The 22146-nt window shown below is 38.3% G+C and overlaps 1 protein-coding gene across 1 annotated transcript in view; it reads left to right on the top strand.

Annotated features, from left to right (window-relative positions):
* SPAG1 (sperm associated antigen 1) overlaps positions 1-22146 on the top strand; it is a 3545022-nt gene that overhangs the window by 2152161 nt on the left and 1370715 nt on the right. Inside the window, exon 9 of the mRNA XM_044075164.1 lies at positions 3857-3992. Coding sequence (XP_043931099.1) covers positions 3857-3992 — 136 coding nt within the window. The remainder of the gene's footprint in view (positions 1-3856; positions 3993-22146) is intronic.

Raw genomic sequence — 22146 nt, 5'->3', positions numbered from 1 at the left:
GAGGATGGCTATCTTGAAAGTGGTCTCTAATATGTCCATGCGCCTACTCTTGCATGCTACCGAGGGAGCGGCTAGGGCAACTGGGTCCGGCATTGCCATGAGGCGTCACGCCTGGCTCATATTGTGTCAGTTCATGGGATCCTTCAAGGCGTTGTTTGTGAATGCCCCTTATGACTGTTCTTTCCTGTTTGGAAAGACCGTCCGTGACACTTTGGTCCAGAATGAGAAGGACGGGAAGACACTGTCTGCCATCTGAATCCATTTCTTGAACCCTCAAAGATCCTTTTCTCGGAATCAGTGAGGGCAAAAGAAGATGTGGTTCCAGAACTCTCAGTATTCCCGGGACACTCAGGACTCTTCTTCCCCTAGAGGCAGAGGGGTACAGGACAGATGCCAGCCCAGAGGCAGAGGGGGTCTGAAGAATTTTGCGTCTTGAGAATCTTTCTTGGACAGGCCTGCACAGCAGCCCTGAGGGGTTGCCCGACTGCTCTGCTCTGGAGGCAGTCAGGGGTCACCTGTTGTTGCACCTGACAGCATGGGAGTCCGTGTCATCAGACCATTGGGTGCTTCAGATAATATCCAGAGGTTATTCATTCCCGTTTGTGGTTCCTCCCACTCTACCCAAACACCTCCCAGACGTACCACCCGTGCAAAAGGAGGCAGCAGCACTAAAGGTTATCAAGCTGCTAAAGAAGTGAGCCATCAAACCCTTCCCCTGAGATCAGTCCAGACTGAGCATCTGTTCAAGGTTCTTTTTGGTGCCAAAAAAGACAGGGGACTTAAGGCCCATTCTGGACTTGTCAACCTTGAACCTGTCAGTTGCCAAAGGGAAGTTCCGGATGGTTACGTTACAATCCATCCTGCTGTACCTGTAAGAGAGCGATTGGATGTGCTCAATAGACCTCCAGGATGCTTGCTATCACATAAAGATGCACAGAAGCTCCAAGAGGTTCCTCCACTTCTGGCTAGGGACAAATCATTACCAGTTTTGAGCCCTACCCTTTGGACTTACCACAGTCCCCAGGGTTTTCACCAAAGTGATGGCAGTGGTAGCGGCTCACCTGAGGCTTAAGGGAATTTAGGTCTACCCTTACTTGGACTATTGGCTCCTTGCTGCTCCCACCAAGCATCTACTTTGCCAGACCAGAGACTATTTCCTAAGTCTTGCACACCATGTAGGAATTACAGTCGACACAGCCAAATCTCTTCTAAACCCTGTCCAGGTTATAGAATACATAGGAACTCGGATAGACACTTTACAGACCAAAGTCTTCCTGACCTCGGAGAGTCGCTTTCATATATCAGTCTCATCTCCCTTCAGTGGAGTCGGTTTTACAGGCCCTAGGTTCTATGGCAGCAACTATCACGCTTCTACCGTGTGCTCGTTTACACATGCGAGTACTTCACTGGACTCTAGCGATGCAATGGTCTATGTTGGATCTTCCATTGACACATCCGATACACATAAGCAAAGCCTGCAGGTTGTCCCTCCTCTGGTGGATGCATTTTTCGGCAATATTGGAAGGACAACCTTTTGTCACCACTCCTGCCCAAGCCACGGTGACCATGGCCACCTCTCAGCTAGGGTGGGGGGATTGCGCAGGAAGGACAGTTCAAGGCATGTGGTCCCTGATCGAGATCAGTTTGCATGTAAACATTCTAAAGATGAGGGCGGTCCTTTTAGCGTTGCAGGCCCTTCAGGCCTTTCTCCCTCTAGGAACTATTGCGATTCAGTCAGACAACATGTTAGTGGTCCGGTATATCAACAAATAGGGAGGGACCAGATCCTACCCCCTCTGTCGCGAGGCCATGAGAGTTTGGGAATGGGCGATCTCCACCAGTCATTTTCTGGTAGCAAAACACATTCCAGAATGGTGCAACATTCTGGCGGACAAACTAAGCCGGACTATTCTGACACCTTACGAGTGGTCTTTGAATCCTTCAGTAGCGGAGCAGATCTTTCTAGTGTGGGGTCGGCCTTGCTGCGATCTCTTTGCATCTCCTTCTAACGTGAAGTGCAGCGAGTTCGTCGCTCTGAAACCCCCACTGGGGGAATCCCCCAGTGATGCTGTAGTCCATGCTTGGCCTCCCAGTCTTTTTTATGCTTACCCTCCTTTACCTCTTATTCCAAAGTTCCTCCAGGAGGCACGTTGACTGGGGAGCAAAGTGATCCTCATTGCCCTGGTTTGGCCTCACCAGATATGGTTTCCCTTCCTCTGGTCTCATCTTCTAGCTCATCCTTGGATCCCCTTCCAGATCTCTTCTCTCACCCCTCGTGGGTCCCTCATCCAAACCTGGAAAGTCTGGAGCTCACGGCTTGGCTGCTCCAGTTCCCTTAATTGCTAGGACTCCCGGTTTATATTCTTCGGTCAAGACTATTCTGGTGGCAGCCCTTAAATCGTCCACCAGGAAAATCTACCATAGCAAATGGAAGCACTTTTCCGTTTGGGCTTCTCAAAGGGATTTAGACCCTTTCACGGCTCCAATCCCGGCTATCCTTGATATTTTGGCAAACATTTTTCAACAGGGGGATAGCTCTTCTACAATAAAAGTTCAACTAGCTGCTATTTCTGATTTCCACATTGGTGAGAACATGGCTTCTTTGGCTTCTTCTAGATTGTCCAAAGCTTTTATCAAGGGCACATTTCTTTTATGTCCTCAGGTCAAAGATCCTACCCCCCATTGTGGGACCTTACTGTGGTATTGCAAGCTCTGGTTGCCCCTCCCTTTGAACCTGCAGCAACTGTAAATCTTAAATTTCTGTCTTGGAAGACCGCCTTCCAAGTGGCCATTACCTCGGCTAGAAGGGTCTCAGAACTTCAGGCATTGTCTGTTAAGGTTCCATATATGGTTTTCCATAAGGACAGAGTTTCTCTTCGTACCAATCCCTCCTTTCTTCCAAAAGTAGCATCTGAGATCAATATCAATCAGACTGTCAATCTACCCGTGTTCTTTTCAAATTTTACAAATAAAGCTGAATACAAGTTGCATTTGTTGGATTTTCATAGACAACTATGTTTCTATTTACACAGGACCAAACCTTTTCGCAAATCTGCCCAAGTTGTTTGTGTCTTTCTCTAAATGTTTTTTTTGGTAAACCCATTTCCAAGGTGACCATTGCTAGGTGGATTTCTCTCTGCATCCTTCAGATTTACAAGGACAAAGGTTTGTCTCCTCTGGGTCAGGTTAGAGCTCATTCCACAAGGTCCATGGCTACTTCCGCGGCCTTTTGGTCTAGAGTATCCTTAGATGACATTTGTTCTGCAGCTACTTGGTCCTCATCTCATACTTTTATTTCTCACTATAAATTGGATTTGACTTCTAGAGGGAGAGCATCCTTTGACTCCGCGGTGCTCCGGAATATCCTTCCATGAGGGCCACCCAGGCATATAAGTAGCTGGGGACTCTGTCCCACAGGTTGAAGATCAAATGAAGTAAACTACTTCAGATAAAGAAGTTATGTACTCACCATAATGTTCCATCTGAGTAGTTTTCATTTATCTTCAACCGTCCCTCCCTCTTTCTCCCTGACCTTCCCATATTGGCATGCAGCAGAGCATGCTTTTTAGCAGTTTTTGGTCTAGGTTTCAAGTGTGGCACAATTTGTGTGCAGTAAAGTGTATTGGATCGGGTTGTTTGGTTTAGGGTGCAGCAAACTCAATCCAAGGGATAAACGGTAGTGGTGGTGTATTGTGGGTAAGGGGAGGAGCTTGGAGCTCAGAGCAGATGCTTGTGAAATTGCCAGCTCAGATCCAGTTCGGATCCGTATTCCCATTGGTTGAAGACAAATGAAGTAGAACTACTCACATGGAACATTATGGTTGAGTACATAACTTCTTTTTTTTTTTCTTTCTAGAAATTAATGCTTGAAGTTGAAAAAGGCATGCAGGAACTGGAACTTAAAGCAAGGACACAGACAAAAGGGAAAACAATCCATATAGAGGATGTAGAAGGCTCTGATGAAGAAAAGGGAAAAGAGCGTCACTTTCAAGGTAAATGTAAGAATGTTACAGTTAAACTGATTTTCTTTTTAGCACATTTGTTAACAGAAGAGCAAAGTAGTTATTCAGTATTTTAAAACAGCATGATAGCCACATTAATTTTGAAGACTAGTTCAGTATCTTAGAGCTTCAGCTTTTTGACTATATATCATGTTTAAGGCTAGTAGTTTAATGGCCTCTTCTAACTAAAATTTAAGGAAAGGCCAGCATGAGGGTTGTATATTAAGGATGGAAATATTACAGAATAGCGAAGATGATATTCTGCCTGTAACTGTACTGCTTACATAACCTGTAAAACATGTTTTAATTATGACTCTTATTCTAATGTTGGCAGAAATGCTGTCATTGGGTCATGTTCTTTTGGGATCATCTTGGTGGTTTGCTGCTGTGTAGCAGAATGTCAATATTGCATGACAAACACTATTAGCGGCTACTCATCATCCCCGGTATATAACGTGCTATTGCTTTTTGGTTTGAACAAGTTGAATGGAAGAAGGTATTAATTTGTAACTTTAAAATATGAAAATTGAATAGTTTTACTTTATAATACTAATGCAGTGTAAGAAATCCTTTGGTGAGTGAGTTGCTGTGTGGAAAATACAGTTAGTAATGAAACTAGTGTGGCATATTTTTAAAAGTATTTGAATTTATGGGCTTAATTGTCAACCCATGTTCATGTTTTATACTGCTTATTTATATAGGTAAGCTCATATGCAAGTGCTAGGCTAGCTGCCCTTGTAGACAATTTTAAGCCTAGCCAATTTCCTTCAACCTTGTGCGTGTGAGGTAAACACCTTAACCACTATGCCAAACCCACATCCCCCATATGTAACACACACATGTATATGTGTGTGTGTGTGTGTGTGTGTGTGTGTGTGTGTGTGTGTGTGTATGTATATATGTATGTGTGTGTATATATATATATATATATATATATATATATATATAATTGTCTCAGCATAAATATAAATATATATATATATTACATGTGTATATATATATATATATATATATATATATATATATAAATTATCTGCATAAATATATATATATATATATATATATATATATATATATATATATATATATGTGTGTGTGTGCACACATTACATTTTTTTTCTTTTAAGTACTGCGCACCCTGATCTTGGTATTAGATTCCCCAGCACTGCATGCCAAACATATTGTTTAATGTAACATAATTATACAGTGCTTTAATGGACAGACACAGCATGCCTAAGTTACCCCTTTTATCTAGAGGCCTATCTGTTTAGTTTACAGAGCTGGTTTAATCTAGCCAGGGTATTCCTGCATCTGTTATTGTTTGAATAATTGGTCTGGTTTCTGTTCTGTGCCTTAAATAGCCAGTGTTTTAAATCAGATATACCTTTTGCTCAGGCTGCTGCATAGAAACTGACCTACTGCCAGCTGTGATATTGAGAAAAGATAAGAGTGTATTCTCATTTATCGTCTGCATTTTTTATTTAATATCTTTATAATCTGTACAAATGTTTTTACTCTCCTTCTTGTTGTGTGATATAGCTGAACATCTCTTGGTGTTGACCTCAATTTGTAGTGAAATCCTTTGTCTAGAGGCTTATCTGTTTTCTTAGTGAGAGAAAGTTTACAGAAAAGGTTTAATCTAGCCAGGGTATTCCTGCATCTGTTATTGCTTGGATAATTGGTCTGGTTTCTGTTCTGCGCCTTAAATAGCCAGTGTTTTAAATCAGATATACCTGTTGCTCAGGCTGCTGCAGAGACCTACTGCCAGCTGTGATATTGAGAAAAGATGAGTTTATTCTCATTTATCGTCTGCACTTTTGATTTACTATCTCTGTAATCTGTACAACTGTTTTTACTCTCCTTCTTGTTGTGTGATATAGCTGAATATCTCTTAGTGTTGACCTCAATTTATAGTGAAATCCTTTGTCTAAATGCTTTTCTGTTTTCTTAGTGAGAGAAAGTTTACAGAACTGGTTTAATCTAGCCATGGTTAGGGTTGCCACCTTTTCAAATGGCCAAATTGGGACATTTTTGGTTCAAACATCAGATTTTACAGGCCGACACATACCCATCAGTACAAAGGTTAGAACTTAACTTTTTTGCCTAAATAAAAGCTTATTCTTGTAGCATTTTAGTTGCTTATTCTGTTTCTTATAACATGTAGGTATTTTAGATACAGAATAACTGTTTTATGCCACTATTACATAAAATATAGGAAACGATTTTGTCTTAAAATCTCAGGACATTTGCCATTTTTACAATTTTTTGTCAGGACACAACTGCCCAAAGAGAGGACTGTCCCTCGCAAAGTGGGACAGGTGGTAACCCTAGTCATGGTATTCCTGCATCTGTTATTGTTTGGATAATTGGTCTGGTTTCTGTTTTATGCCTTAAATAGCCAGTGTTTTAAATCAGATATACCTGTTGCTCAGGCTGCTGCAGAGAGGCTGACCTACTGCCAGCTGTGATATTGAAAAAAGGTAAGAGTTTATTCTTATTTATTGTCTGCACTTTTGATTTAATATCTCTGCAATCTGTACAACTATTTTTCCCCACCCACTCTCCTAGTTCTTGTTGTGGTATTTTTGTCTTGGTGGCTTTGAGTTGCTCGCCTCTGGTATAAAGTCAGTACTGGACAGTCCCCTCCAAGTCACATTACTTCAGCATATTCTACTGTTAATAGTGAGAATTTAGCAAAGGCCCACCCCTTTAGCTTCTGCATATTGAATTATCTCATTATCTTCTGCCTCTTCACTTTCTACTTTAAAAAAAAAAAAAAAAAAGTTTCCTACCTTTCCTGGAACTAGTGTAGTCCAGATACAGATTTGCTGTGTCCAGGATTTTTTTTTTGTAAGCTTCTGAGCGGTGCTCTTAAATTTTTTCCAGGAAGGAAGCCTTAAACTGATACAAGCACTCACCTGTCCTTGTTAATAAGGAGAAGTTAATTGTAGGCGCTAAACAGCCTATAATTGCAAAGTACCTTTCCAAGGAAATGGAAAACAGCTCTTGTACTTTACAAAAGAAACACTGAACCGGGCATGTCCAAGGGTCAGGTTCCGGTGATTTCTCCTGTCTACCTGGTGAATCTGTGCATACTGGGGCAATGCAGTAATTGCCTTATATACACAGACAACCCTCTCCTCCTACCACGCAACAGTACAACCTGCGAGAGATGCACTTACATAGCCAAACTGGAAGCAAAGCTCTCTCCAGTCAAGATAGTGCTGGACAGTCAAGAGGAGAAGGTTAACACCTGCACTACACCTCAAGCAACACATAGCCCTTCAAAACCCACACCACCAACATCCACACATAGTAACACTAAACCCACTTAAGCGGAGGCCCTTAACATTAACCTGCCCAAGCAACAAGGACCTCCGAAGCTGAAACGCAAACGAACACCAGTCATAACCAAAGTGACACATCTCAAAACACCAGTGTACCACCAAACAACAGCCCTTAAGGCACGACAATGTACCCAACACTTTAGTCATAGGTGACTATAGGCAGGCACACTGATGTCCCACTCACCAGGCTGAACAAGGAGAAAATTACTGCTGCTGCCTGCCGGGTGCCAGGATCCGCCACATAACACATGCACTGATGATGCTCCTATTCAGAATAGTTTTTCCCACAACATTGTTATCCTTTCATAAGATAATATTGCACCCTTTGAAGTTACATCCACGATAAACACATTACATGGTTTTCATTCATAGCCTTACATAGCATAGCCACCTTTAATGGCAGTTTATTTAATATTGGTCTCCTATCTTGAAACTGAATGTATATTTTAAACCTTTCCTTTCTTCTTTTAATATCTGTCCATGTATTAAATTGTAAATCTTTTCTTGTATAAGTATAATAAAATGTTTGCATTACTAAGTCATAAGATTGGCTCATATTCCATATTTGTCTCTGATACCAGTTAATCACATTGTTTTTATCATAAATCTTTTACTATAAGTTATTTTCTGTCCAGCTCACCATATTTTCTGTACATTATTCTGCAGTAATTGTTTCTGTAGTCATATTTCAAGCATTTCAGTATCAACAACAAACCCAGTGAACTCAGATGCACATATATGGACTTATCAGACCTAACCCTCCTTTATGTGTTTTGTTGTAAAGAACATTCCACTTATTAAAATTCAGTTTTGATCCTCATTGCATAGAAAATGCCATTTACAATAATACTTTCTCTTTATCTAATGGAAACAAAAACGCACCCCAAACATGACCATTCTTTCCCATTGTTATTGAGTTTGTCAAATATGTTTTTTTCTGAAAGCTAACTTAAACATTTTCTGTTACGTCATCATTTTCCACATCTTCCAATACTGCCTGCCGTTTACTCATAAACTCTCTCCTTAAACATTTTAAATGTAGTACTATTGCTTCTGCCATTGAGTAATATGGTTATTGATTATGTTCCTACTTCTATCAGAAGTCTGTATCATTACATTATCTTTTTTTCAAGACAAGCCTACTCCCATTAAGTACCTGTTTACCTCCTTTGTAACGTCTATCATCCATAATTCTACTAACGCAATATTATTTGCATAAGCCGTTATTAAAAGTATTTGTATCTCTTGTTGATGCAGTCATCTTGCATCTGGTACTTTTCTTATCACTTGTACATTTACAGCATTTGTTACTGGTGCTAATAATATGCTAATTTTGGAACACCCTTTTCATGTCACTCTTTCTACTTTAATATTCTTATTTATCCATTCATTAACTTAAACATTTACATTTGCTTTAGTGTATGCCATCTTCTTAAATTCTATCATCTTTTTACTCACTCTTTACCCATGTAAAATATCACACAAGTATGTACTGCATACATTACACAGTTAATTTAATGTCACTATCATGATATATATTCATGTCTTGATATGTAATACTATTTATGATCTTTTTCTTATAAGATTAGCATTTCTTTACTTTATTTTCCCTTGACTCTGCACATCTCCTCTACATAATTTTATGTAATACTATCTCAGACTGATTTTGAACAGTTCATAGTTTTATAATATTTTCTCTCTCTCTCTATAGATATATATATATATATATATATATATATATATATATATATATTTATGCACAATATTCAGTTTAAAAGACCTCCAATTATTTAATACTGCTCTATCCCTTTTATCGATATTAACCCTTTCACAAATTCTGTATGCTGTTATATAAGTAATTGGTACTTATCGCAACCACTAGGTTTGAAACTACTCGTTCTGCAGTTGTGCATGGTTGGGATGTTTGGGGATCGCCTCTTAATATTAGAGACAGACTTTGTTTATTTGCAGTATTAGAGGCAGACTTTGTAATATATACGTGTGGAACCGAAGCATTGTTAGCGGGGTCATATCATGTTACTGGATCCAATTGTTAAATAACTCCAGCGCATTTGACGAAAACAGATCGCCTGCTGTAAATGAGGGCAACTTCAAGAGGAGAGGCACTTCTTTTCTAGATGTGTTGAAATCATATTGCGTTGCATTGCTTTATTTAAAAGCATGTCTCAGACGCAATCCTGCATTGGAGTGACTGTGAAACTTTTGGTTTGGGTATGGAGTCTTATGGGTTTGTTTGTGTCGTCGCTTAAATGAGATTTCACAGTATTGTGTTTTAACCTTGTGATATTGCATTCATAAACATCTGTTTTCTGTCTGTACTGATTTGTTCCAAGAGTATGTGGCTCTTTTGGAGTCTACATACATATATCGCCCTTTATGCTTGAGTATCATGCTGTACTGTAGTTTATGCTTGGATTAAAAGTGAGCATGCATCAACAAACTTTGGTGAGCGGAAACAGATCATGACAGTTTGTATTATTCCTTCACACCAGAACAAATTCATAATTTGGCTATTTTCAAGTGCTACCAGCAGATAATTTAGGTGTGAGTGCATTTAAAGCATACCTCTCATGTGTACCTCATTACAATGAATGTTCCTCATTTTGAGCATTAAAAAGTCTATGTTCCTCAAGTTCCACATTGAAAAGGGCTGTGACATGTTCAGTGCGTTAGGAATTTTTAAAACTGATATCCATGGTAAATAGTACAGAAATGTTAGAAGGGGAACAAATCAGCCGTAAATCATTTACAGGTGCCAGACAAAAAAAAGCCAAATAATCAAACGCCACTGCAACCTTGTTCCAAACAGTCAAAAAGCCTGAACGCAAGTTTATTAGGTCAAAAGCAAGCGTTTTCGCCACAAGCCACTTGTAGCTTCATCAGAGAAAAGAAACATTCAAACCTTGAAAATGCATGTCTTAAATAACATTAAGCAGGAAGTGACATATCACATTGTCAAATTAAAATGAACCAGCGCACGATCAATAAAATAAAATCAATACTCACATCTCTTACTGGAGCAATACAATGCAAACCCACTTCAAAACATAACCTGGAAGGTTATAAACATAGATATCTAAGTATATAAATAAAAACCTCCTGGTAATATACTTTCTTTTACATAAAAAATTATTGCCTATACAGAAAAACAGTTTTAAAAGGGGTTTTAAAAGCAACCCACAAACAATTCCACTTAACATAACTCATTAGACATCACGTAACCAAGTTTAAAAACTTAACAAAGTAGTATAAAAAGTATATGTATATATATATATATATATATATATATATATATATATATATATATATATATATATATAATATAATATGTAATTACTACCTCAGAAGTACAAGATACAAGATATGTGTATGTTATGTCAGCGGAAATAATTGCCAACTAGTATGGGAATACCAACAATACATAATTTAGAGGCATAGGTTACACAGAGAAAAATAATTTATCTCATGTAACTTCTTAGTTTAAGGACAGCAGATATGTTACAATTTTCGTTAAGTCCTGGAAACCTAAAGGCATCTAACTTCAGTTGCCATTCTAATTCTCGATTTTCGAGTATAAGGGAAAAAGGTCCACCTCTTATAGAAGTAGGAACATAATCAATAACCATAAATTCAAAGCTGTGACCAGGGTGAAAGTGAGCATGTTTAGCCAAAACATTTTGACATTTATGGTTCCTAATTGCATAAACATGCTCATAAATACGTTCACGGACCCTGCGGTCCGTCTTCCCTATATAAAAAACAGGGCAACAGTTGCAAAATGCAATATAGATGACAGATTTCGTTTCACAATTAAATTTTTGAAAAATGTGGTATTTCCTGTTCCTAATAATAAAGCTGTTACCTGTTCTGATCATCTTAAACCAGTTACAGAAACCGCATGCAAACATACCTGTTTGTCTACTAAATGAATTATTATTCATATTCCTCTGTGATGATTCTTTTAAATTATTGCCTCTCTTGTAGGTTACCCTAGGTCTGGAACCTAGTTTTTCAACTAGGAAAGAATTGTTGGCGATGAAATGCCAATTTTTACAAATAATAGACCAAATAACCTGAGAATCCATACAGAAAGTCGTAATAAAATTCAATCTATAAGAACAATCACCTTGGGAAGAAGTGGTATCAATATGTAGTTCAACATTAGAATCAAGCGTAGATGAATTTAAAAAAAGTGAACTACATTGATTACCATTGCTTTGTTTTAATAATGGTTTATAAAAACCGTCAATTCTCTTAGCTGAAACTTCCTCAATTAATTCCTCTAATAAGGGAGGTGGGTATCCACGATTAACAAATAATTCCTTAAGGAAGCCACATTCAAGGTTGAAATCATCAGTAGTACTGCACATCCTTCCTGCTCGCACAAGTTGTCCCTTAACAATGGACCGCTTCTGCTTGAAGGGGTGCAAACTAGAGAAATGAAGGAACGAATTGCAGTACGTCGGCTTCCTAAAGATAGTAGACAAGTACTCTCCCTTATTGATAACCTTAACTAGCTTGACATCTAAGTAGTCAATTTCCGAAAGTGAAAATTTAAAAGTGAATTTAAGGAACTCAGTAGTATTGTTTAAAGAGAGGACAAATGAATCAGCCTGGTTAGAATCACCCATAAAGAGAATAAAAATATCATCGAGGAATCCAGTATAGAACTGGACATGTTGCATCAAGTCTGGTTTGTTCCTCAAAAAATGGTTCTCCCAGTAACCTACAAAAAAGTTAGCAACGCTCGCCCCACAGGGCGAGCCCATGGCTATACCTCGCTTCTGCAGGAAATAGTCTTTGTCAAATATGAAATAGTTAGTTGTAAGAACAATATCAAGGAGTTCCGTAACCAACTGAATTTCACTAATAGGGGCCTCGAATTCCTTCATTAGTAGCCCAATCCACTCCACTGCCTCTTGGTGTGGTATGGAAGTATACAAATCTACCACATCGATGGTAAGAAAGTTGTACATGGTGTTAAAAGGTATATCATTGATGTTACTTAGGAAAGACCAAGATTCTTTGCATAACCCCGGAATAAACCGGAGGTATTTTGATAAAATACTGTCAATGAAACGTGAACAAGGGTGTGTCATAGAGGATCTACCATCCACAAGTGCCCTCATTGGGGGATTGGATAAATCCTTGTGGATCTTTGGGATACCAAACATCACTGGTAATTTAGGAAAAGTGATGTCAATAAAATGGTAAGTATCAGTATCGATCTTAGCAGCTAAAAATAAATCCCTAAGGTATCCTCTAATTCTCTGGTAGGTCCCGTTCACCTCATTGATAGACACTGCAGAATAAGCCGGGGAATTCAACAGCAAGTACATCTTCTCCTTGTATTGCTGGTCACTGAAGATTACTAGACCCCCTCCTTTATCAGGTTTGATGAATCTAATAGGCAATCGACAAAGGTTATCCAAAGCTTCCATTTGTTTTTTTGTAGTATTAAATTTAATTAAATCATTCCCACTTACATGGGAAGAAGCAAGAAGCTGGTCCCTAAAGTCAATTTCACAAACAGTTTCAAACAATTGCAACACAGAGTAGAGAGGTGGATTGAACACACTAGGCAATTTCAATGAATGGCCTAACTGGGATGGTTCATTGCTGAACAGTACCTGTAAATTCAACTTACGGACAAAGCATTTAAGGTCAATGATGACCTGAGCTATATTGCTTTTTCTATTAGGTACGAAAGAATTCCCAAAGGCTAAAAGTTCTATTAAATCTTCATCAAGATCAACATCTGAATAATTATATATCTTGAAATCACCCTTCTTATTTGTGATAATGGTAGGTAAACAAACAGCAGTAGGGACATAAGGAAAAGAACAAGGATCTATTTGTACCTGTTCTTGTTCCTGTTCCGCCAATTGCGGTTGTTGCGAGGCCCTAAAAAATTATTATTCCTAGTGTTATTACTTGAGGAATGACCAGGCGGATTATGGCCATTGCTTGTTTTGTTTTCTTTACTGGCCTTGATCCTATTGCTACGTCTAGGTTCCTGTATAGGAACTTCATCCGCCTCGTCTTCACCATCTTCACCTTCACAAATTGAGCAATCACCTGAATGAGAAGTGGGATTATCGAGAACATGACCAAAAGAAACACCAGTATTAACTTGTATCTCAAGCTTAGGGTATGCTGTTTTTTTAAGATAGGCAGCTCTATCTCTGATAAGTTTCCTAGATTTGTTTGTTTTCAATTTTACCAAAAAAGCATCAATACTAGACAAAATGCGTTGGTAATCATATCTATACCTAAGAAAGTCAATATCAACCTTAATCTCATTGTCCAAGACATTGATGTCAGCAGTAAGGGCACAGATATGTTGAGTATAATGTTTCACAATCAATTGTAATAATTGCGCACCTTGCTGCTGAAAAAGGGCTTTCAAGTCACCGAAAAAAGATTCATCCACAAGAAGGCCCGAAGGAGAGAATTTATTACGTAATCCCTTAGGGATTAAGTTCTCAGACAAGCATTGTTCAAAATAAGCGGCCTCTAATTGCATTTTCTTTAATTTAAGTAACTTAGTGTCTAAAAGTTTTAATTTATCAGTAATGTTAACAACACGCACAGTATCATCTCCTTGAGTAGTACTAGAAGTACCTCCTTGGTTATTGTGAGTAAAAGAAAACGACTCAACGTTTTTTATCCATTCTGATAAAGAAGGTAAACCTTGCATATCAAGGTTTACAGTTGTAGTCAATTCATTTGCCCCAAAATTAACATTATTCCGGTTAACAGTGTTGACTGAATCAGAGCAACGTGGTACAGGTGCAGGAACGCCTCCAAGGCGAAAATCAGACTCTCGTAATCCGTTGTTAGAGCGTTGTGAAGGGTTGACTCCAGGTATCCTATCCGCCGCCTGGCCAGATAACAAACGTTGACCTGGTGGAATCTGTATATCAGTGCCAGAAGTAGGAGACAAATTGCCCGCAGGAGTAGGAAGTGAAAGAACCATCCTGTTAGCGGCACTGTGGTCAAACGCATCCATACGCGCATTGAGTAAATCAAGTCTTTGAGTTAGAGAAGCAAGTAACGCTGGTAAATCAGCTGTGCTATCGCTAGCATTCGGAACGCCTGTTCCGAACAAATTAGGGCTGTTTGGACTCACAGGACTGCCGGTGGCCATGAAACGAAACAGACAGGTGCCAGACGAAAAAAAGCCAAATAATCAAACACCACTGCAACCTTGTTCCAAACAGTCAAAAAGCCTGAACGCAAGTTTATTAGGTCAAAAGCAAGCATTTTCGCCACAAGCCACTTGTAGCTTCATCAGAGAAAAGAAACATTCAAACCTTGAAAACGCATGTCTTAAATAACATTAAGCAGGAAGTGACATAACACATTGTCAAATTAAAATGAACCAGCGCACGATCAATAAAATAAAATCAATACTCACATCTCTTACTGGAGCAATACAATGTAAACCCACTTCAAAACACAACCTGGAAGGTTATAAACATAGATATCTAAGTATATAAATAAAAACCTCCTGGTAATATACTTTCTTTTACATAAAAAATTATTGCCTATACAGAAAAACAGTTTTAAAAGGGGTTATAAAAGCAACCCACAAACAAATCCACTTAACATAACTCATTAGACATCACATAACCAAGTTTAAAAACTTAACAAAGTAGTATAAAAAGTATATGTATATATATATAATATAATATGTAATTACTACCTCAGAAGTACAGGGTACAAGATATGTGTATGTTATGTCAGAGGAAATAATTGCCAACTAGTATGGGAATACCAACAATACATAATTTAGAGGCATAGGTTACACAGAGAAAAATAATTTATCTCATGTAACTTCTTAGTTTAAGGACAGCAGATATGTTGCAATTTTTGTTAAGTCCTGGAAACCTAAAGGCATCTAACTTCAGTTGCCATTCTAATTTTCGATTTTCGAGTATAAGGGAATAAGGTTCACCTCTGATAGAAGTAGGAACATAATCAATAACCATAAATTCAAAGCTGTGAAGGCCGCTTATTTTGAACAATGCTTGTCTGAGAACTTAATCCCTAAGGGATTACGTAATAATTTCTTTCCTTCGGGCCTTCTTGTGGATGAATCTTTTTTCGGTGACTTGAAAGCCCTTTTTCAGCAGCAAGGTGCGCAATTATTACAATTGATTGTGAAACATTATACTCAACATATCTGTGCCCTTACTGCTGACATCAATGTCTTGGACAATGAGATTAAGGTAGATATTGACTTTCTTAGGTATAGATATGATTACCAACGCATTTTGTCTAGTATTGATGCTTTTTTGGTAAAATTCAAAACAAACAAATCTAGGAAACTTATCAGAGATAGAGCTGCCTATCTTAAAAAAACAGCGTACCCTAAGCTTGAGATACAAGTTAATACTGGTGTTTCTTTTGGTCATGTTCCCGATAATCCCACTTCTCATTCAGGTGATTGTTCGATTTGTGAAGGTGAAGATGGTGAAGACGAGGTGGATGAAGTTCCTATACAGGAACCTAGACGTAGCAATAGGATCAAGGCCAGTAAAGAAAACAAAACGAGCAATGGCCATAATCCGCCTGGTCATTCCTCAAGTAATAACACTAGGAATAATAATTTTTTAGGGCCTCGCAACAACCGCAATTGGCGGAACAGGAACAAGAACAGGTACAAATAGATCCTTGTTCTTTTCCTTATGTCCCTACTGCTGTTTGTTTACCTACCATTATCACAAATAAGAAGGGTGATTTCAAGATATATAATTATTCAGATGTTGATCTTGATGAAGATTTAATAGAACTTTTAGCCTTTGGGAATTCTTTCGTACCTAATAGAAAAAGCAATATAGCTCAGGTCATCATTGACCTTAAATGCTTTGTCCGTAAGTTGAATTTACAGGTACTATTCAGCAATGAACCATCCCAGTTAGGCCATTCATTGAAATTGCCTAGTGTGTTCAATCCACCTCTCCACTCTGTGTTGCAATTGTTTGAAACTGTTTGTGAAATTGACTTTAGGGACCAGCTTCTTGCTTCTTCCCATGAAAGTGGGAATGATTTAATTAAATTTAATGCTACAAAAAAACAAATGGAAGCTTTGGATAACCTTTGTCGATTGCCTATTAGATTCATCAAACCTGATAAAGGAGGGGGTCTAGTAATCTTCAGTGACCAGCAATACAAGGAGAAGATGTCCTTGGTGTTGAATTCCCCGGCTTATTCTGCAGTGTCTATCAATGAGGTGAACGGGACCTACCAGAGAATTAGAGTATACCTTAGGGATTTATTTTTAGCTGCTAAGATCGATACTGATACTTACCATTTTATTGACATCACTTTTCCTAAATTACCAGTGATGTTTGGTATCCCAAAGATCCACAAGGATTTATCCAATCCCCCAATGAGGGCACTTGTGGATGGTAGATCCTCTATGACACACCCTTGTTCACGTCTCATTGACAGTATTTTATCAAAATACCTTTGGTTTATTCCGGGGTTATGCAAAGACTCTTGGTCTTTCCTAAGTAACATCAATGATATACCTTTTAACACCATGTACAACTTTCTTACCATCGATGTGGTAGATTTGTATACTTCCATACCACACCAAGAGGCAGTGGAGTGGATTGGGCTACTAATGAAGGAATTCGAGGCCCCTATTAGTGAAATTCAGTTGGTTACGGAACTCCTTGATATTGTTCTTACAACTAACTATTTCATATTTGACAAAGACTATTTCCTGCAGAAGCGAGGTATAGCCATGGGCTCGCCCTGTGGGGCGAGCGTTGCTAACTTTTTTGTAGGTTACTGGGAGAACCATTTTTTGAGGAACAAACCAGACTTGATGCAACATGTCCGGTTCTATACTAGATTCCTTGATGATATTTTTATTCTCTTTATGGGTGATTCTAACCAGGCTGATTCATTTGTCATCTCTTTAAACAATACTACTGAGTTCCTTAAATTCACTTTTAAATTTTCACTTTCGGAAATTGACTACTTAGATGGCAAACTAGTTAAGGATGTCAATAAGGGAGAGTACTTGTCTACTATCTTTAGGAAGCCGACGTACTGCAATTCGTTCCTTCATTTCTCTAGTTTGCACCCCTTCAAGCAGAAGCGGTCCATTGTTAAGGGACAACTTGTGCGAGCAGGAAGGATGTGCAATACTATTGATGATTTCAACCTTGAATGTGGCTTCCTTAAGGAATTATTTGTTAATCGTGGATACCCACCTCCCTTATTAGAGGAATTAATTGAGGAAGTTTCAGCTAAGAGAATTGACGGTTTTTATAAACCATTATTAAAACAAAGCAATGGTAATCAATGTAGTTCACTTTTTTTAAATTCATCTACGCTTGATTCTAATGTTGAACTACATATTGATACCACTTCTTCCCAAGGTGATTGTTCTTATAGATTGAATTTTATTACGACTTTCTGTATGGATTCTCAGGTTATTTGGTCTATTATTTGTAAAAATTGGCATTTCATCGCCAACAATTCTTTCCTAGTTGAAAAACTAGGTTCCAGACCTAGGGTAACCTATAAGAGAGGCAATAATTTAAAAGAATTATCACAGAGGAATATGAATAATAATTCATTTAGTAGACAAACAGGTATGTTTGCATGCGGTTTCTGTAACTGGTGTAAGATGATCAGAACAGGTAACAGCTTTATTATTAGGAACAGGAAATACCACATTTTTCAAAAATGTAATTGTGAAACAAAATCTGTCATCTGTATTGCGTTTTGCAACTGTTGCCCTTTTTTTTATATAGGGAAGACGGACCGCAGGGTCCGTGAACGTATTTATGAGCATGTTTATGCAATTAGGAACCATAAATGTCAAAATGCTTTGGCTAAACATGTTCACTTTCACCCTGGTCACAGCTTTGAATTTATGGTTATTGATTATGTTCCTACTTCTATCAGAGGTGGACCTTATTCCCTTATACTCGAAAATCGAGAATTAGAATGGCAACTGAAGTTAGATGCCTTTAGGTTTCCAGGACTTAACGAAAATTGTAACATATCTGCTGTCCTTAAACTAAGAAGTTACATGAGATAAATTATTTTTCTCTGTGTAACCTATGCCTCTAAATTATGTATTGTTGGTATTCCCATACTAGTTGGCAATTATTTCCTCTGACATAACATACACATATCTTGTACCTTGTACTTCTGAGGTAGTAATTACATATTATGTTATATATATACATATACTTTTTATACTACTTTAAGTTTTTAAACTTGGTTATGTGATGTCTAATGAGTTATGTTAAGTGGAATTGTTTGTGGGTTGCTTTTAAAACCCCTTTTAAAACTGTTTTTCTGTATAGGCAATAATTTTTTATGTAAAAGAAAGTATATTACCAGGAGGTTTTTATTTATATACTTAGATATCTATGTTTATAACCTTCCAGGTTGTGTTTTGAAGTGGGTTTACATTGTATTGCTCCAGTAAGAGATGTGAGTATTGATTTTATTTTATTGATCATGCGCTGGTTCATTTTAATTTGACAATGTGTTATGTCACTTCCTGCTTAATGTTATTTAAGACATGCGTTTTCAAGGTTTGAATGTTTCTTTTCTCTGATGAAGCTGCAAGTGGCTTGTGGCGAAAACGCTTGCTTTTGACCTAATAAACTTGTGTTCAGGCTTTTTGACTGTTTGGAACAAGGGTAAATCATTTACATCCAGATCACACCCTACCGATATATCAGTTTTACTTACAGTCATGCTGTTTACCCATCCCGACCATGCATAACTTCAGAATGAGTTGTGTAGAATCTGGTGGTTGCGATAATATGTAAGTACCAACTAATTTTCCACTTTTTTGTATTGTTTTTGTCATTACGTCTGCTGTCCATCAGGAGTCTAAGGGCCATCATCTGGGCAACCATGAGAATGTTTTGTTCTCTCACCAACATCCCTCCAGCGAGAACATTTTTCAGTTATGAACCTTACCTGCCCCCCCTTCAGATAAGTGCCCACATCACTGACAGGGTTGCCTGTATCCCCTCGTGCTCCTGAACATGTGCCTGTACCATCACTGACTGAAAGCACCAGCAACCACACCCACATCCTCCTGACCTGTCCCCCTACCCTCACCCAGCTGTGGCAACCTGCCACTGGAGCCATAGAGCAAGGAGGACAAGATTTTTTTTTCTTAATTTAATACATAAATGTAATACTTTTGCTGTTCTTCTTAAATCCATTCATAAGCTATATAATCTAACCTTGTCACTGATTGCTCTTTTACACACTTTAATATCATCTATAATTAGTCTTCTCATTACTTTTTCTAAAGTTTCATTAGCTTTATTGCTCAAATTGTTTGTAACCTATCTATTCTGCTGTATATATAAATTAATATATTCTTCTTTTGATGACATAATTCTTCCCTAATCCAATACCTTTTCAAGTTCATCTTACTGATTACTGCTGCAGTAGCCTTAGCTAAGTGGGTTATATCCTGCCAAGGATGTAACAGCTGGCCAGTTTGCAAAGCTTCAGGACACCTTGCATGAACCCAAACTGTGAAGCAGCTTGAGTTGAGCTGACTAAAAAACAAGTTTGGATGCAAACCCCTTCAGAACATTACTGTCGCCGAAGAGTACATTCCTCTGAGGCTTTCGAGGATCGACAATCGGCTGGTGCTTTCCTTTGCTGGACAGATAAGTTCCCTTTGGGGGAAAAATTCTATTTCTTTAATTTTGTTGATGTTTTATTACTTTCCTCTTCATGAAAGTTATTTTAAAGCTAGGAGGGTTTTATTTTAATGGACTGTCCAGAGACTTATCTAACTTTTAAACAGAGCACTTGTTTCTGCTTCTCAGTTTAAAAGTAATGTAAAGTAACTGAAAACATTTTTTTTCTGTGGAGAAATTGTTTATTTTTCTTTTGTGGGGCTGGCATAGTGTTTTAAAGTGATTTTGACTGTGTTTTTTTCTGTCAAAAAAAGTAACTTTTGTGGACTGGTAGTGTTCATTGACAGTTGCTGCTCCTTGGGAAGGAGGGACCATTTTCAACTTGACCATGGGACAAACTACTGATCTCATGGACTTTCCTTCTACTAGCCACAAAAAAAAATGACAGACAGTCTTTGCCACCGTAGCAGGCTAGCAATTTGCCTCAGCCTCAGGTGGATGACTCTGCTGTGACCATTTGTTGCACCTTAGACCATTTATCTTTTATCATGGATCGCTCTGGCTTAGCACCTACATCCACTATGGACTGGGAGGTTAGCCATATATTTTGTGGTTGTTGAGGTCCCCTCATTGGCAAGGGAGGGCTACCCTTACTGGTCCTGGGAGAAGAAAGAGGGAAGGGTTTCCCTGTTGTGTCAGAATGGTGTGCTAATCCCTGGGAAAAAGTACTGCCATTAGCAACATGGTTGGCCCCATTTTTCATATCAAAAAGAAACAGAAAACCAATCATGTGGGAGAAAACTGAGGTTTCTCAGTCCCTCAGAAAATACTAAGAGTTATTACAGAAGGATTTTCCATAACCTACACCCAATCCTCCTGTTATATCTGCTTTAGAGGATGTGTATGTTACCACCTGCAATCGTCCTGATAGCCAGCCAGCTGCTCCTAAAAAGGCAGAGAGGATGTATAAAGTTTCTTGATCATTTACATTTTTATGCACTATTCCCAAACCTGATCCAGCAGCTATAGCTTTAGTTGATCCCGCTGTTGCTAAACACTTGGTCAATTCCGATCCTGCTTTTTCTGATAAGGATGGGAAAATGTTTGATTGGTATGGAAAAACGTGCATACTTCTACAACTTTGATTTTCAGAATTTTTAATTGTCAGACATATATTAAAGTTCTAACAAATTGTGAAAGTATGAGGAATATTTCATCTGTAGTTTCATCCTGAGGAAAAAAACCCTTTTAAATAACTTAGTTTCTTCTATCGCACAGGTCACTACTCATTGTTTGCAGTCTGTGTATGAGTCTTGATTATGCTTCTTTCAGGGCTATGTCCAGTGGTACTGTTCTGAGGAGGTTAGCATGACTCCATTCTAACAGCCTCCTAGATGATAATAAAATGAGATTTTAAATTCTCCTTTGGATAGAAATTTAGTGTTTGGCCCCTCTGCAGCAGAAATGATCAAAATGTCAGATGAAAGGGATAACTTGATCCAGAGAATCTTTAAGATTTTTCAGCCCTCCTTTTCCAAATTGTCTAAGGGATTTATTGTCTCCTCATCCAGTTTTGGCAAAAAAACAGGATAAACAGTTTCTACAAAATTCAGGTGAATGTGTGATGATATGTTGTCCTATCTTACCTTCATTCTTTCTGGTTGGGTTCAGAACCGATCATCTGTTCTGACTTGGCCTTTTCTAAAGCCCAAGAGCTTCCACTGGCTCGAGGCTATACCCCTATCCCATCATGTCTAGGGAAGATAACCCAGATATCGTTTACTGCTAAACTAGATTGTGTGCTCCCTACTAGGCTCCAGGCAAAGTAGAAAAATGTCTTTCTCTTATTGGTTAAAAATCACTGATTTTTGACTAATTGTGTTGATAGTTTAATATTACTTCCTTTTTGTCTAATTCGTTCAATTTTGCTGTTTGTTGTGTGTTGCTGGCCATCATCTTTCTTTAGGCCTTTTTCCTACCCTATCTCATACCCAAACTCTTTTTAGTTACAAAGTTTGTTGCAGTTTATTTAAATTAACTTTTCCCTTTCTGTATTCTCACCAAGAAGTTTGTTTAAGTTAGAGGGCTCCTTACATCATCCCGTTTAAATTAGAGGGCTTCCCTTCC

The sequence above is a fragment of the Protopterus annectens genome, chromosome 6.part0 (assembly GCF_019279795.1).
Source record: "Protopterus annectens isolate FY-2018-M chromosome 6.part0, PAN1.0, whole genome shotgun sequence".
NCBI classification, from domain to species: Eukaryota; Metazoa; Chordata; order Ceratodontiformes; family Protopteridae; genus Protopterus; species Protopterus annectens.
The sequence above is the reverse complement of the archived record's forward strand: the minus strand, read 5'-3'. Positions and strand labels throughout refer to the sequence as shown.